Raw genomic sequence first — 18923 nt, 5'->3', positions numbered from 1 at the left:
TTTCTGGTTTAAATTTCCTAACATGTCTTTTTTCATCCAAGTATGGTTTTCTCTTATTAGATTTTCTAAAAAAGTATCTTTTCTTAAAATGTCTTTTATTCTTTTATTCTTTATTTTTTCTTGAACTAGAGGCTCCATAAGTTTGTGGGGTAAAAATATCTTTGCAAAATTTATAATCTGTCTTTTTAAGTTGCTTTTAAATTTGTAACTCTACACATTTATCTTCTAAACATCTTATTACATGTTTTATATATACATATATATATATATAAAAGAAGAAATATAGATTTAACTATTCAAAATTTGCCAATTTTATGCTTCATATCGAAATTGAAAAACAAGAAAAAACTGAAAAACATGAAAAAAATATAATGATTATTATGATGATACAAGGGGATTAAAGCAAAACTCTTTAACAGATTTTGTGGAAATGAAGAATCGAAACTGGCTAAACAAGGAGAGAGAAAAAAATAAGAAGTTAAAAGGTTATGTAACAATCAAAAGAAACAACAATGAGATAAAAGAAATAGATAATGAAAAATCAGCCTGATAACAAGAAAAAGGAGAAAAACGAAAGTTCAGCTTCAGAACGAATGGGGTGCGGGGTGGGGGGAGGGGATGGAAGTTAAACAACTTTTTTGAAGCTTTGAAAAATAAAAAACTATTTTTTTGGAAAATTTTGCGGAGTTGCACTTGCTTCATGTCACCCTAGTTACAAAGGAGTTGCATGTTCTCCCTCGTCATTCTAACTTTCAGCACAGCAAACCTGTTATCGTGCATTACAAAGGACACAAGAAATAAGCTAATAAATCCAGAATTTCCTCAGGAAACATCACAGTGCAGGGCTACACTTGATCAACCAGAACAACTTCATAATCAAAATTACTAAACTAACAATGATCAACAGTTTGCTACACTTGACAACCAGAACAACTTCATAATCAAAATTACTAAACTAACAATGATCAACAGTTTGATGTTCCTCAATAACATTTGCGGTGAACAATAGAAGGCCCAGTTTCATCGTAATCTGCTTTGGTCACATGTTGATTTTGAGGAAACACTACTTTGGCTATTATTGCACCTCCCACCCATGCAGAAAACTTGCTTAAATTCTCCGGCATATATTCTGGAGGCTGCAATGAACAGACTATTAGAAGAAACCATTTATGTACACCCAAAAATATGCAGCATTGTTTCCAGTGATTAGACACAAAGACAAATAGTAGAACTTGCTTGGACATATTCATCTGGTAAATAAACAAACTTCGAATGATTTATTTTTGTTGTTTCGCTTGGACCATTGTACCTTTTGATTATGGTTAGATACTAGTCTTCCTCCGTTCTCCTTAATCTATCCATCAGATTGCTTTAAGGAAATGAGCATCACCAATATTTTGGATGAGAATCAATATGATCATTTTAAGGCTCATTCTCCAAATCAAATCCAATGGGATCCAAAGCACCGGGATTGATAGGAAGCTCGGTGATATCTCAAAGGCCTTCTCGTTGTCACCACTTACTGTCATCTATGTGGCAATATTTCTAACTTTCACCTGGACTGCATAGCCCCTATAGACAAACTAGACAATAAAGGTTGCCAATTTGAAAAGCATAACAAAGATAATGTCTATCTTAATGCCATTCTTGATATCAAAAAACTCCAAAGAAGTCTTCCTCCTTTTTTGTGTTTGATAGAAATTCAGTTTCTAAACATCAACTAACTCGCATAATTGAACAAATTCAAAATGCTGAAGGGTTCCTTCCAACTGCACCATCTTCATCTTATTATCAAAGGTACATGATATCTTTTGCAGACTAATTGAACAATGATGGTTTGCTGAACCACATTTATGCGGAGGAAGCAGATGGAAATTCATTATATTTAGATAAAGCAAACCAAATAAGAACTGTCCACAAGGGCACAATTATGATTGAGCACAGCAAAATCCTTAATCATAGAGCAAAGCTACAAAGAAAGTGCACATATAAAAGACTAGCTTATTAAGTTACCTTGACAACACAAGGACGAATAGCTGAGGAGCAAAGACTAGCTTCTTTCTGAAATCTATCTTCAAAACCTGCAATATCAAGCAACAAATTATGGTGTCAGCCACTTAGAATAGCACCAATCTTTTGCACAACTAAAAAACACTCATTGCAAAGTCTTTTCATCCCTATAGTTCAACAGTAAAACAGGTATCTCTATCTAATCTTCTAAAATTCGACTGTAGTCCATTTGAGAAAGTTCAAAGACAATTTTTCAAAAGCTGCCACCAATTTAGGAAGGCCAGAGCCTACAATTGAACAAAGGAATAGTTGCGAATGAAATACCTTGTCACCAACAACAGAAGATCCTACTTGTTGCTAAGTATCCAGAGTAACCACCACAATCTATGCTTCAAGAGAGAGCTTACCTTTCCAAGTTATGGAGTTTATAGCTCAAATCAATAACTGATTGTAATATCTAAATACTTCAAAATAATAGTTGAAAACTGGCTGGTTTTATAATTTCAAAGTCCAATCCTGAATACTGGATGAATTGTGATTAGAAAGATTAATTTATTGATGAATAAATTACAGAGAGCTCCGTCAATTGATCATATCATCTAAAAGTGTTAAACAAATGTCCCAATAAAAACTATTAACTGCAAACCTTATGATGAGATAAACATAAGCATATAATATCCAGTGATTAAAAATACAGAAAGGCAGTGGAGTGTGATGGAAGACATAACCGTGACAAATTGTAAGCTTCTGGAAAGAGAATTTATCACTGATTGTAAAAATAAGGCAGCTAAAAATGAACGTAAAACAAAGAAGCCATGATGATGCTATATATTTCATTCAGTTCACATGATTAGATAAAAATTCACCACTCATGGAAGCAGTTCCACCACAAAGTACAGTATTTTCCAGCAGCTGTCGGTGATTCTCGGATGACACATTTGAAATACAATGAACCAGCTGTTCAACGACTCCATGTGCCTGTAGACCCAAAATAGATGGTTGGAATAAGGCCTCCCCAACAGTATATCTTTCTCTTCCAATTTTTATCACCTGAAACAACCAACATAAAGTAGGATTAATTTGTAGTCTTTCCCTTGCTCATAAAAGAACAGGAAAGAGAAAACAAATGAGATGGAAAGAAAATGAAGGCCATCAGTCCCATATCACAATTCGCCATGAAAAACCTGCAAGCATGTCTATGACTCTATGTTTCCAACATGCATTAAAAGGTGATCAAACGTTAATTTACAAATGAATTGATTTTGATGTATAAACCTGTCCATCAGGTAGTGTGTGTTGCTCCTCTGGGCATGACAGCTGGAGTTTCTCATAAGCCTCGTCATCATCAGCACAACATGCATATTGCTCCTTTATTTTCTCAACATCAGATATGCTAAGGTTCACAAGAGGATTGGATTTACCAAGTTCTTGTGCAAGAAGGTTCGTCAAATCCAACCCACCTAGTTCAAATCTTCTTGAAGATATCTGCTGAACCGCACCTTCAATTACAGTTGCAATATCTGAAAGTTTGCAACACCAAATCAAGTTGCAAGAATCGTAATCATAATTATATACAATACAAATATCTGACAGTTTATTTCGTGGCAAGATCAGTAAAGGACAAAAAAAAAGAGAACAGAAAGTCACATTCTTCCGCAGCTCTCCACCACAGCCACCTGCAGCCCTCCCTTTCATCCAATCACCCTGTTCCCCGCTGTCCCCTATCCTCTTCCTCATCCAATCTCTAACCGCCCATTTTCATTTTTGGATGCAATATCACCTTCCAGAATTTAAAGGACTGTTTGAAGGAGGGGGGGGGGGGTGCATTTCCTGGACTATAGGTTGGACTGAAATCTAGGAAGAAAATTCTGGAGTCACCTGGAAGACATCATTGCTAATAGTTACAGGATTTTCAACCACAGTATTGAAGTATGTGTATCATGAGAAGGCATCATGCTATTCTCTGAGATTTGAATTTCTGAGCTGCAGAAATGGCTAGAAAACAGCAAAGTTGGGCCATGCCAGTCCAGTCGTCACACATTTAGATCGTCAGCATGGGGGACACCAGAGCTTTGCTGTCTATAATATATATTGTTCCTAGTCAATTATCAAAATAAAACAAAACTAACAAATAAAAAGCAGCCCACTTGGGAAACAGGCTTCAGAAGCCAGACCCGCACGCCTGTTTTTTTCCCCAAAAAAAAAAAAAAAAACTCCCAAAAAAAAAGGTGTGGGGGGGGGGGGGGGGGGGGGGGGGTGCATTTCCTGGACTATAGGTTGGACTGAAATCTAGGAAGAAAATTCTGGAGTCACCTGGAAGACATCATTGCTAATAGTTACAGGATTTTCAACCACAGTATTGAAGTATGTGTATCATGAGAAGGCATCATGCTATTCTCTGAGATTTGAATTTCTGAGCTGCAGAAATGGCTAGAAAACAGCAAAGTTGGGCCATGCCAGTCCAGTCGTCACACATTTAGATCGTCAGCATGGGGGACACCAGAGCTTTGCTGTCTATAATATATATTGTTCCTAGTCAATTATCAAAATAAAACAAAACTAACAAATAAAAAGCAGCCCACTTGGGAAACAGGCTTCAGAAGCCAGACCCGCACGCCTTGATAGGCTTTGGTTGGGCTGTGCCTGGGTGGCCTAGCCCATTTGACGCCTATAGAGTAGCCCTCCCAATTTCTACCCTTTACAACAAAATTACATGCTCCAATTGAGCAACCACTTTCCAACAAGCAAACTTCTATATTCTCGTGGAATATCGTGTTGAATATTGTGCCTTCAGCACACAGCTAAAGGATAATAGTTTATATTATCCAGGTGACTAAAATAGGGGAATCCCAACAGTCCTTCCCAAGAGAACTCACAAATATGCTTGATAGAACAAAAAAGTCAATAGTAAAATAATTCATAGTGCTAAGACCAACCAATCAAGAGGTATAGCCAAAAAGAAGTATGCATATCTTCTTAGCACCACGAGTTATTTTATAAACATCATTTTCAAAAGCAACTAATAAAGTTGCACATACCCATCTTGCCATGTCCAATATCCACAGTGCAGCCTGAGATGCGTCCTACTGCATAAAGTGATAATACTGCTTGGTCAGATGCGTAAAAGCCTGAGATGTTAAACCGTTCAAACATCAACTGCACCAACTGTTCTCTTGCAGCCTGTTAATAGATAAGTGAATCAACTATAAGATCAAAATAATCATCAAAACAATAAAAAATTCCATGACAAAGAAATCAATGTAATAAATTGGTTCATTGACATATCACTTGAGACTTCTGCATGCTTTCAAGTGCAATATGGATAATGAATTAACATAATCCTTCAAGATATTTCATAAGCTACAAATTTAGATACAGATCAACTCTTTTCCTTCTCAGTTTACTAGGGTACTAGTCCTTACAATGTGACATGACACAGCAAAATCTTTTTCGTTAGGGACATGAAATTCAAGATGTCAACCAGAAATAAATTTCATACAGCATGGAGAAGAAAAATCATCTCATCTAAAAGTTGTCGTTAAGAGGAAACAAATTTATTTAGTTAAATGTAGTCTTCAATATGCACGTGCAGGATAGATTCAATTTTTTTTATTTATTTATTTTTTTGGTCAAGTTTACTAGAAAGACATGAAAAAACTTCGCCAAACCTTCGGATTTGAAAGTGGATCTGCAAATAAAATTTGCCCTTCGTTTCCAATTTCCCATCCAAGACCATTATAAAGAACATGGTCTAACAAATCTTCCATGGCATCCCAGTCGCTGATAAAGCCTCGGACAACAGGATCAACAATTACCTCATGCAAGGAATCATCAGTAGAGGACTCATCTCCAGGCAGGCATTTCATCTGAGTTGGAATCATCTACAATGTCAACGAAAAAAGTTAGTTAAGATAAAAAAGAAAGAAAACCTTCAACTTAAATCATAAATGACATGCTAAACAGAAACTAATGAACTATAGCAAAAAATTTGGAATAAAAATTTGAAAAATGATGGAAATTCCTCACTAGAATCATCAACAGGCAAAATCACAGATAAACAAAGAAATAATCATTTAAATTAGCATTTTCAAAAATCTAGTCCATTTTCTGATTTAAGTATTTACTAAATGTTAAATTAGAGATTAAATAGTAATCTAATTAACACTGGAATAGTTAAGCAGCAAAGCAACGTTAGGTTAATATATCAACTATTAATTAGAAATTCAATTGAAGGCACATGGATAGATATGAGGATACTTCATTCTTCGCAATCAACTTCAATAAATCAAATGGATTTCCACTTGCTTATGTCACACAAATCTAGTAAGATAAACCTCATAGTTATGCAACACAAACAAATGCACTTTGAAATGCTCGTAAGGATGGTAGATTACTCTGTGCATAAACATTGCCCTAACTGCTACGTATTATAAGATGCATACATTGAAGTCGCTAGAAATCAATTTCATCTGTTAGTTGTGTTATAGGCGTCTTAAAGGGTTGTATTGCGTGCCTCAATTGTTGTTAACTCCACATTTCTACTCAAGGAATGTTGAACGGTTTGATATGAACTTTTGAAAGGAGGAGGTAATCTCTTCTCACATCTTCTTTCATTATATAGAAAAATAACGTGTACATATATGGAAATTAAATAAACCAAAAAGTTCTCTTGCCTAATAGACATAATCCTAATTGATTTACTTCCCTAACACTCCCCCTCAAGTTAGAGCATATATATCAAATGATCCCATCTCGGAACGAAGAAATCTCAATCGATTACTGTACAACAACTTCATAAATATATCAGCAAGCTGGTTTCCGGTCTTCACAAACGGTGTGCAAATATCACCACTTACTATCTTGTCCCGAGCAAAGTGACAGTCAACTTCAATATGCTTACAGGGTGTAATTTGGCTCGTTAGCTTGGGTGACCCATGGCTCGGCCTAGAAAAAGCCCAATCCAGCCCAGCTCATGGCTCAAAGGAATAGAGCCGAGGCTTAAGCCGAGCCCCTTTTTGGGGTTTCAGCTCAAGCTCAAGCCAACACGTGTGGCTCATCGAGCAACACAGGCATTTTTTGCCCCGTAAAAAAAATAGAATTAAAAATAATAATAATAATAACAATGAAAAAGACAACTGTTGCCTGTTAGATTGTCTAGTCTTTGAATATCCATATTCTTTATACCCATATAAGAGTGGAAGACTGCAAAGCATTATTGTCTTAGGAAGAAAATTTCCAATGCCAATGATGTGGGAGCTGGATACCGTACATGTCTGCCTTATGATTCTTAATATCTAGCTAGCAATAAGTTATTTTTTGAAATTTTAATGTACAACTTAACTAATTAATTTGTTTCTAATTTTAATCAATTACTATAAACAAAATTTTGAAGTTTAGCCATACATTTGACTTTTGAACCAGATTACGTGATAGGAACATAAAAAAAATAATATTATTATTTTTACAAGTAAATTGAATTTAGTACTATCCTTAGATGATTTTATTTTCACATATGTTGTTCGGTATATAAATCGATTTTGTAATACAAAAATTAATTGTTACTAGGTTAGTTGTGTTCTTGTAGCTTTTATTTAATGCTAAAGAATATCGATATTCAAAGACTTGAACTCTTAGCCCCGTTTGGCCCTCATTTTATGGAAATGAAAATGGGTGGAATAATGTTTTTTTTGAAAAATGAGTAATTGAAAAAGAAGAAAAATTTTTTTATTTATGTGTAATATTATTTTATGGAAGTTTGTGTAAGAGAGAAATGAAATGGAAATTAGTGAGGGTCGAATAGGGGCTTATATTCAAACTATAACTTGTATTGAATGTATAATTCGTATAAATTACACATTTTAAATTCTTTAAAAAAAATATTAGACTTGTCACGAATTAAAAAAAAATAAAAAGAACGACTCAGCTAAGGCTGGAGCTGAAAGCTCAGGTCTAACCTAAATTTTTAGCCGAGAAAAAGCTCTGGAAGGCTCGAGCCAAAAAAGTCCNGCTAAGGCTGGAGCTGAAAGCTCAGGTCTAACCTAAATTTTTAGCCGAGAAAAAGCTCTGGAAGGCTCGAGCCAAAAAAGTCCAAACTATTTTTACTCGAACCAAGCCCAAGCTTCGAGTTTCGATTCGAGAGCTGGCTGGGCTCATTGACATCCCTATATGCTCGTTCCTTTCATGAAAGACTGAATTGGATGCAATATGTAGAGCAAACTAATTATAACAAAACGTCACTATGGGAGTAGAAGGTGAGATTGATTTATTGAAAAAAGTGTTGTAACCAACTCACTAGTATGAGCCATCACCCTATATTCCGCTTCTGCACTTGACCTTGCTACAACATTTTGTCTCTTATTTTTCCAAGAGACAAGATTATCACCGAAAAATACAAAAACCAGTAGTGGATCGTCTATCTGACAGAGATCCTGCCCAATCTACATCTGTAAACCCTTCGACTTTGATATATCCATTTGGCTTATACAATAATCCTAGACCTGGAGTTTTTTCAAATACCGAATAATACGTATCACAGCTTTCCAATAAGAAACCCAATGAGCATCCAAGAATTGATTAATGACGCTAACTGCATAAGAAATATCTGGTCGTGTGAAAATAAGATAATTCAATTTTCCAATCAAACGACAATATCTTCCTGGTTCACCAAATAATTCTCCTTCATCCTTCAAAAGCTTTACATTATGATTCATGGGAATGTCATCTGGACGAGTTCCAAGAAGACCTGTCTCATTTAACATGTCAAGTACATATTTTTCTTAAAGATAAGTTGATACCTGCCTGAGACCTAACAACTTCAATACCTAAAAAATATCGAAACTTCCCTAGATCTTTATCTTTAGTCTGGAAATATTTTTATAGAAACTATTTCAAACGGACAATCTCATCTGTATCATCACCTGTGATTATAATATCATCTACATAAACTATAAGGATAATATGACCAGTCCCAATTTGTAGATAAAATACTAAATGATGTGTCTGACACCTCTGGAGACCAAATTTCAGAACAACCTCGAAAAACTTTCCAAACCACGCCCTTTATGATTGCTTTAACCCATATAAAGCCTTTTCCAACTTACAAACATAGTTCGGATACTCCCCTTAAGCAACAAACTCAGGTGGTTGCTCTATATAAACCTTCTCGTGCAGTTCATCATGAACGAATGCATTTTTAATATCTAATTAAGACAATGGCCAATCACAATTAGCGGCAATAGAAATCAAAACTCGAATAAAAGAAATCTTAGCTACTGGAGAAAACATCTCAACGTAATCTATACCAGGTGGTAAAGAAAAAAGGTCCTAAGTCTTATTCTCGTGTAAGACTGCTATTTCTAATTCCATAGCCTTTAGCCACTCAGGATCAGATAAGGTTTCTGTCACTGTCTCAAGTACAAAAACACTAAAAAGATGGGTATGAAATAGGAAAATGAAGGCGACAACGAATCAAAAGTGAAAAAGTGGCTGATAGGATGATTAGTGACATAAGTACATTTACCTTTACGGAGAGCAATAGGCAATGACTCAAAATCAGAATAGATAACAAAAGCAGGATCTGTAGACTTCAAGTTGATGGATGGGGACACAGACGATGGTGGCCTAGATCGTCAGCTGTAAGCTTGTAAAGGAGGAGGCGGATCCTTACGAGAACAGGACGACCCTAGTGTAGTAGACGAAGACAAGGTAGGTTCCGAAGAAATACCAACCGGTGGATATGGAACGAGTAAGCTTACGGGATCTCGAGTGGATTCGAGAGATATACTATGATCAGAGAAATATGGTATACTCATCGAAAATGACGTCCACACTTACAAAGTAACGTTGTAGAGAAGGATTGTAACAACGATACCCCTCTTGCGTTTGCGAAAAACCAAGGAAAATACATCTTATAGGACGAGAGTCAAGTTTGTCATGACCAGAAGCAAAGTGATGCACATAACACATCAAAAGGCCTCGAGAGGTAACGAATATGGTGGAGAGAGGAAAACAAAAGAGAGAAGGGAGATGCATCGTCCAAAACAGAAAATGGCTTGCGATTAATGAGATAGCATGCAGTAAGGGCAGTATCACTCCAAAAACATTTAGGACATGCATATGACAAAGAAGAGCACGAGCAACATCTAATAAATGACAATTTTTATGTTCTGCAACTTCATTTTGTTGTAGAGTATATGCACAAGATACTTGATAAATAATGCCTTTGGAAGATAGATAGGAAGCAAAAGAATCAGATATTTTTTAGCATTATGAAAAAGCAAAATACGGATTTTTTCGTTAAATTGAATTTTGATCATAGTACGAAAGACTTGAAAGATAGAAAGTAACTTAGAACGATTTTTCATTAGGAATCACCAAGTCATACGAGAATAATCATCCATAAATGACAAACTATTGAAAATTATTGATTGATCCCCACACATCAGAATGAACTAACTCAAATAAACTGAAAACACGACTATCAGTTCGTAAAGAAAAAAACACGATAATAGTTGCTAAACTGACAAACTTCACACTTAAGAAAGGATACATAATGAAGACTCACGACTTAATGTTTTAAAGTGGATAAAGAATGGTGATCAAGACGACGATGCCACACGTGTGTGAAATGGAAGGCTATAGAGCTCGAGGAGGAGAGACCGATAAAAGATCCAACTAATATAAACAACTAACTTCATGCCCCCATACCAATCACTCTTCATCTTAAGATCCTGAAAAACATACAAGGATAAAATGTTACAGAATACCGAAGAGATGTGATAATTTTACAAAGACAACGAACTAAGGGGAAAGCCAGGGACATTAAGGACAGCCGACAAATCAATATTAGGACTAGGATGGGCATTGCCTGAGCCTACAACATTAGTTTGGGAACCGTTAGCAAAAGTGACACGTGGAAGAAATAACAGGATGATAATCAATGAAAGAAGCAGACAAACCAACCATGCGTCCAGTTGCTCCAGAACCGATAATCCATAGATTGTAAGAGGATGACAATAGACAGTGAGAAGGTTTAGTACCTGACTAAGTGAGTGCGACCATAGAAGTGGAAACAGGCTATTTATGAGCTAAGAACTCAGCATACTCATCCCATGGTACAAACAAGAGATCAAACCCTTATGATGCACTAAAGTTAGTCATTAGTTCAAATACTAGGTGATGATCCTCATTAGACGAGACCTAATTGCTAGATGCAGATGGTTTGCCATGAAAATTCCAATAATAATCAACGGAGTGACCTATTTGACCACATTATGTACATTTTCGAGGTTCACGATTTCCCGAACAATCGCTGTCTCTGATGTCTCGTCCACATCGAGGACTAAAACTACGTCCATACTTGAACGAGACACCCCAGGCAATAAAAGCATAACGATCTCCATTGGGTGTACTATCTTATAGAGTAGATCACTAAATACGAGAAAATGCCTCTACAAGACTGAGAAACTCTTTTCCACCTAATTTTTGGGCTTAGATGGTCTTAAATTCCGACAAAAAACCAATAAGGAATTTAACAACATCTATATCTTCCTATTGCATTTCCAAATCAGAACGATCTCCATTGGGTGTACTATCTCATAAAGTAGAGAACTAAATACGAGAAAATGTCTCTACAAGACTGAGAAACTCTTTTCCACCTAATATCTGGGCTCAGGCTGTCTTAAATTCCGACAGAAGTCCAATAAGGAATTTAACATCTATATCTTCCTATTGTTTTTCCATAATCTTCAAATCCAGAGAAAGGGATTGGTGCACATTCCTCTCCTAACACAGCCAAAAACTTATTATAATATTCAACAAGACTAGAGAAGCCCTTTTCAAGTCTAAAGTATTGTTTACACGTCTCATAAATCCGAGTAATATTTCCAAATCCAAAATGTATATGTTTAAGATGCTCCCAAATTTGTTTAGCCGTAGACATATAGAGAGAGATGAAGACCCGATATAAGGTTCAATACTAATCATGAGTCTAATGATTGCATTATCCTCTTGATCTCATCGATCATTGAGAGTAAAATCAATCTTTGCAAAATCACTTTCTGAGGGCTTGAAAAACGACTTGTCTAAAATCAAGTGGTTAAATAACCCCTTGCGCCACAAGAAGACCTCAATACACCTAGCCCAATAAGTATAATTTCATTCATTTAATTTTTCAAGTGCCATGGGTCCCGTCAACTTGAACATCTCCATCTTGAATGACATTATACTATCCACAAAATCTACAAACAATAATAAAGGACCACAAACCAACAATAAAATCAATAATAATTAAAGGAGCCCAAAACTAATCATGGCAACAGGCCAAAAATCCTCACCAATAAGTTACTAAAGCCCCATGAGTTAAACACAAACTAAAATAGCCCACAAAGACTATTCAATGATATCTAAAGCCTGAAGAAGAAACCTAAGTAGGCAGAGATCAACGCCTGCAAAAGCACCCACGGAAGAAGAAGACCCACTTCACTGGAAGAAGAAGAAGAAATTAAATGGCAGCGCGCCAACACATAACCTACTAAAACTACCAAACACACCATAAGAATTTCGGCCGAACTCCACAGAACTCCTCCTGATCGAACGACGCAAAAACCCCTCAACTGGACACTAGCGACGTTGGGTCGCTGCAAAGCCACTCAACTAGACTTCGACAGTGTTAATTAACCACTAACTGGACACCACAGAACCAATTCATAACACTATTCAAACACTCCCAACCATACGAGAGAAGGACCGAATAGAGGAAGTAGCAGAAGAAGAAAAAAATTGATAAAACGACAAAAAGGAAGTCAGAAGAAGAATAGGAAGAAACTATCAAAACCTAGAGACGATACTCTGATACCATGTTTGAACAGTTTGATATGAGCTTTTTGAGAGAAGAAGGTAATCTCTTCCTCTCATCTTCTTTCATTATATATAAATGTAACGTGTACATATATGGAAACTAAATAAACCAAAAGAGTTCTCTTGCCTAATATACATTAATCCTAATTGAATTACTTCCTTAACAAGAAAGAAAATTTTAAAATCATCCCTTTGATTTTCTCATTTTAATTCCCTATATGTTAACATTTTTGTCCGAACCCCTCAAGTCCTAGAAAATCCATTAAACAATTAAGCCTCAAGTCTAAATAGAAAAAATCATAGGTTAAAATAAAAATGCAAGGGTTAAAATTCTAGCATAGCCGGCTACACAAAAAGTCACGAATTATAAAGATTTAACCAAAAGTATTACAATTTTATGCTAGATAACATGACAAAGAAAACATCAGCATTATTCAACCCCTATCATATGATGGAGTTGGAATATTTTTTTGGTACGTAATCACATAATTTTATTAATCAAAAAATAATACACAAGAAATGCATTATCGATTTATACAAGATAGAAATAACATGAAATTAGGCAGCTCGTAAGTCAGATTAGTAGTCGCAGCATAAACTAATTATACAGGATCAGATAAAATAATTCTCTAAACTGCTCTGTCTTCCGTGTTTAATCTTCAAAACAGCGGCCGTTCCTTTTCTCCACACACCATACAATACATCATGGAATAAGATCCAAACAAGTTTGCTATTCTTATCTTGAAGCTTTTTCCTACATATCTGCAACACGTCCTCTATACGCCTTGGCAACACCCAATCCATATATTGAGAAGCCAGAATATCGTTCCACAGCCAACGAACACCATCACAATGAATGAACAAGTAGTCAATCGACTCCCTATTTCTCTTACACATAAAGCACCATTCGGTAACATAACAACCTTTTCTTCAAAGATTGTCTACTACCGTTAACACCTGCCCCCTCACAAGATCCACATCGTAATTAGAATAACATGTGTTCGCAATTACAACCAACAACCACCACCGTTGCTTCCATACTACTAGGGACTACAAGCGGAGGTTATGGCTGGTCAACCTGATGGATGAGGGTAGAAAATGTGACATATGAGGAGAGAAGAGATAGGGTAATCCAAATGACCAAAAAATTCTATTTTTTGGGACAAAGGACGAGATTCAAATGGATTGTTTAATGAGATAATACTTTCATAACTCTGATCATGAAACTCGGATTGCCACTAATGTATTGGGGAGCTTAAATAAAAACTGACAACATAACCGCCAACAACAAAATAGCGTTGTTTCCAATAAAATTTTGCTGCGTACAATAATAACATCATGAATTATAAAGGAAATATTATAAAATATCTTTCAACCTGCATTCGAATAAATTACAAATTAGAATATGATTAATGGTAAATCTTAATAATAGAAATCATTATCTTATATGTGTTGTGTAATATAATTTTGATGTATATAACCCGTGTTTGGTATGGATTAAAATCTTGATAACAATATAAGTCAAAATCAACTATTAATATTACTCGCACATTTATGGAATCCACAACTCTTCAACCACATATTTTATCAATTTTTATCAAAATCTCTAAAAATTTGATTTTTAGCTATACCAAATAAGAGCATGTAAATAACACACATCGAATTTGTGAGACGTTAAACACATGAATCACTCGTAAACCACAAATAAAACCACTACCCACCACATCCAATATGGATCCTCACTTGAACATTTTCCTCTTTCCCTCGCAAAATTTCCTTTTAACATCTTCATTCTCCTTTTATACATTCATTTGTTCTAAGATTTATATTCAAGGATTAGAGAATCAATAATCAAAAATCTACAAGAGTTGGCTTATAACCATTCAAATACGTATATCTAGTTTGACTCCCCTCTTCGAATCAATAACTAATCAATTTTTTGTTAATTCTTTTATCCTTTACACTTTCTTAAGAAAAAAAATTAGATTTTTAATAGATTTTGATAAAAATTAATAAAATGTGTTATTGAAAAGTTGTGAATCTCATGAAATGTGTAATTAAAATTAATTGTTGATTTTGACTTAGATTTTAATTAACTTTTTTAAGCTGAACCAATTACGATGACTTATTGCATACGCATAGTATTATCATTATTTGATTTATCTAAGTGATTCAGCTATCAATAATACTATAACAGACCAAATTCCCTTTGTCGATGGTTATTTTTGAATTTGGGACATGCCGTAAAAAAATTGAAAGTTCGGGGACCAAAATGAAAAGCTTTTAATTTTCAAAGGACTAATTGCAAAATTTTAAAAAAAATTGTTTTTTCTAGACTGTGAACAATGTTTCGGTCAAATAAAGGGAATTTTAGAAGAAGTCGATAGGTGGTCAAATGTCATTCAGAAATGAAAGGAAAAATTGAGTGACTGGATTATATCATTTAACTTAATTAACTCAATTATGATATTTACAAGAATTCCTATTTTAAAAACGGAAATTGCATACATTATGCATGTGTGATTATATATTTATATAATCATGTATATTAAATGGAATATAGGAATATATGGTTTAATTATTAAGTCAAATAGAACTTTATAAGTTTAAGTAAATATAATCTCTCGAGGAAGTTAATATTCATTTTTCATAAACATGGCAACGTTTAAGTATCTTATAATATATACAGTGGCAATTAGTGCTCTATACACATATAGACACAAGCCAATATATTGATAGATTATGTAAATAGAGGAAATTACATACTTTATTATATGGAAATATTCTCAAATAAAACACTACCTTACTAGTCCCTCCATTCCCCACCTAAAAATACACACAACAACAAGCACAATAAACACACAACACATACCACCACACACGTACTCACGGCCATACACCAAATTCAATTTTTGGCAGTTAGCTACATAGAAGAAAAAAGAAAAGAGGGGAAAAGCTTTCAAGTTTCTTTAAAGATATCATCTAAAAGTCTAATTTCTACACCTTTTCTTTCAAAATTCAAGGTGCATTACGTAAAGTCCATTGTGTAATTACATTTCGGAATAAGTTTTACAGGACTTATATGAATAAGTTTATGATAAGGAATTGGAGTTTAGTAGCGTTATGCACAAGAAATTTTACCACCTAAGTTCAGTATTTTTCTTGTCTCCTTTATGTGTGATATGTTCTTGTCTCCTTTATGTATGATATGATTCATTTTCGAAATTTTATGCGCTTTACAATTTATGGTACACACGTATTGAGATTTAATTATCTCACTTTACGTATCCCATTTCAGGCAACTATGATTGACATCAAAGTTCGGGAAGTGACCAATTGTGTGGAGATTTTAATTAGTAAATCCTTTGAAATAAGATTGTCCAAAAACTCGTTATTTCATTTAAGTATTGTTTTAGCAAAATTACATTAGAATTTTGGAAATGACAAAAGTTTTATTTTTATTCTTATTAAGGATGGTTGACTTTAAACTCATTTTCTCAATATTATTAGGAAATACCCTTTTTTTTGGTGGCATATGATATCACGACATTTACAATTCTATAAATAATTTATTTTTGAATTTTTTTGAAAACTTTTACTATTACGGTACTGTTTACAAGCAGTGAATAGTACCCGTGCTCAAGTGATTGTTTGAGCACAATGAACAATTCCGATAGTTCAAGACTTTGTTTTTTGCCTTCTTATGATGTAGTTGTAGAGGAAGCAGCTACTACACTAGAGATTTGAACATAAATAGACTTTACCTTACAAGCCGTAAATAGTAATTAGCACCCGTTGTTAGCACACACTGAACATTACCTTGGAAGAACTTTTTTATGATAAAAATTTTAAGAAAGGGAAAAAAAATTTCTAACTTGTGTTACTTTAATTATTGGAAAAAATAAAGTTGGTTTGATTTCAGTTTAAGAAGTAACTTATGATTTTTAGGAATAAGATAATATTTTAGGAATAGGAATTAAAAAGTTTTAGGCCACCAACCGACTACACCACACTCCACGCTTCGATCTCTTAAACTCTCTCCTAGTGCAAATATGATACTAAATTTTGCTTTAAACCAATTTGGTAACAAATGGTTTAGATCGAACCAGATCTGATTTTTACTCGACTGGTCCGATTCGAACGGTATTAGTCAATTTGAGTGGTTCTTGATCGGTCCTTTGATAATGGACCAATTAATGTCAACCGGACCAAACCACTATCCGGTTCGTCGGTTTCAAGCTAGACTAGACTGTTTGTTCTGGTCCGTTCTGGTCCGATTTTAATAACTATGGTTAAAACCATGGGGCTAGATGCTTGAATAACTTTTCCTTCCAATTCTTTGCCAAATAAGATTTCCTTTATTTTTTTCTTCTCTTCTTTTTACACTTACTCTCTTCTTTTAAACATACATGACTTTGATCATAATAAAGATGATCATTAATGCAGTAGATTATAATTCAATGTTTTTTCCCTTTCCTCAATGAAAAATCACTGAAGAAGTTTCTTTTGAAAGATTTAAATCTTTCTAAAACACATTGGCATATTGAACATTCATGATGAACTCAATAGACACGAGGATCTTTAGCTCAAGCTAGTCAACTTCATACAGCAAAATGCATTCTTCCTCATCCCAGTAAGTCAATGAAAATGGGGAAGAAACCTACATTCCCCTTACTCATGGTTCTTCCTTGGTAATAAAATGCATTTCTATTTTACTTATCATAACAATGCATTACTATGCCATTAAGTATAATCTTTCGATGTGGCCCTAGCACCAAATTTATTTTCAAGTGGTGGCAAGCCAAATGCATAATATAGCAGCTACTTAGAGCCTTCAAGTTAAACAATGACCACGCTACCGGGAGGCTAAAGTATCACTGTTGGCATATTGGGACCTAAACTCTTGAGTTTATCTTTAATTGTTTCATTTTTATGGAAATTCAAACCCTAGAAAAATATGAATCAATTCATCCGGAAAAACCCAAACTCTAAAACCCCCAATCAAGAGTGATTCAACTTTCAATTACACTCAACCAGAAGAAATCGAATAATGTGTAGAATAACAGAAACCCCTGTTAGATAATCTTAAGTTACGAGCTTCCCAACAGAAAATTGTCAATTTTTAATCATTATTTATAGAGGAAGCGAACCAAAAAAAAAATGAGGAAATGAAAGGTAAATTACCATAGAAGGAGGGTGGTCGGGAACCGCAAAACCGGCTTTAAGGATTTTAGAACCAGCATCTACAACCACTGCCTCCATCGTCGAGCTTGTGAGCGTGTGCTTCTGGGATTTTCTCTCGGGGTTGTGGAATTGAAAGTAGAGGGCGGCAACTACACGCGAGAGCTGCTAAACTCATAGGCGGTCGCTAAATCGTAGTGTCACGGTCACTTATTTCGTCCCATTCCCCACCCCCACGCCAATTAATTTTGATTAAAATGGGATAATAATATTATTTTGAAAAATAGATGATTTTAAAATGATAAAAAGCTTTTGATTTATGCGTAATATTATATTATTGAAGATTGCGTGATTGAAAATAAGAAAGAAAAATTTAATTTAATTTGATGAGATTTAGTGTTTGTTTTGTAGGAATTTTGTTATTTAATTTTTTGACCGTTAGAGATAAAGTGATTCTTACTAGTGAGAGAAGAATTCAAAAATGACAATTAAAATAGTAAAATAACAGTCAAAAAATTAATGCTAATTGGATTAAAATCTTTACCAAACATACTTTTAATTGGACCAAATAGGGGCTTCAATTCGTTAATTAGAAATTGTATATTTAGTCCTCAAATTTTAGAATATTTTACTATCGCAACTCTAATTTTCAAATTTTAACTTTAGAGCCTAATCGGCTCCACTATTTGGATGATTAAAAATTCATTTTTTTTAATCGTTAATGGGTCCCACTTCTGCATTTAAGTGTGAGGGAAGTCAACAATTGCGACTATTAGTAGTCCAATAATTCATTAAAATTTGGATGAAAATTGCCACAAAACAAGCACTTAATATATGCAACCAACTTTTGGCCAGAAGTACTATAACAAGTAGAA

General features: G+C 34.6%; 1 protein-coding gene across 3 annotated transcripts; it reads right to left on the bottom strand.

Moving 5' to 3' along the window:
• Window positions 1-709: 709 nt before the first annotated feature.
• Window positions 710-18291, bottom strand: LOC111370356 (actin-related protein 7). 3 transcript variants are annotated; one of them, XR_002698386.1, is made up of 8 exons: window positions 18052-18291; window positions 5679-5891; window positions 5049-5190; window positions 3286-3530; window positions 2877-3060; window positions 2014-2081; window positions 923-1136; window positions 710-856 (listed from the first exon to the last, which is right to left on the bottom strand). XR_002698386.1 is itself a non-coding variant. In XM_022992027.1 (7 exons), the coding sequence occupies exons 1-7, from the start codon at window positions 18127-18129 to the stop codon at window positions 984-986; spliced, it is 1083 nt and encodes a 360-aa protein (XP_022847795.1). In that variant the 5' UTR covers window positions 18130-18291; the 3' UTR covers window positions 790-983. The 3 variants fall into 3 exon arrangements, 1 of the variants encoding a protein (XP_022847795.1); XR_002698387.1 differs by lacking the exon at window positions 710-856 and adding an exon at window positions 1310-1572 and having other exon boundaries at window positions 1001-1136; XM_022992027.1 differs by having other exon boundaries at window positions 790-1136.
• Window positions 18292-18923: the final 632 nt, after the last annotated feature.

This window comes from Olea europaea, chromosome 21 (assembly GCF_002742605.1).
Source record: "Olea europaea var. sylvestris chromosome 21, O_europaea_v1, whole genome shotgun sequence".
Classification (NCBI taxonomy): domain Eukaryota; kingdom Viridiplantae; phylum Streptophyta; class Magnoliopsida; order Lamiales; family Oleaceae; genus Olea; species Olea europaea.
The sequence above is the reverse complement of the archived record's forward strand: the minus strand, read 5'-3'. Positions and strand labels throughout refer to the sequence as shown.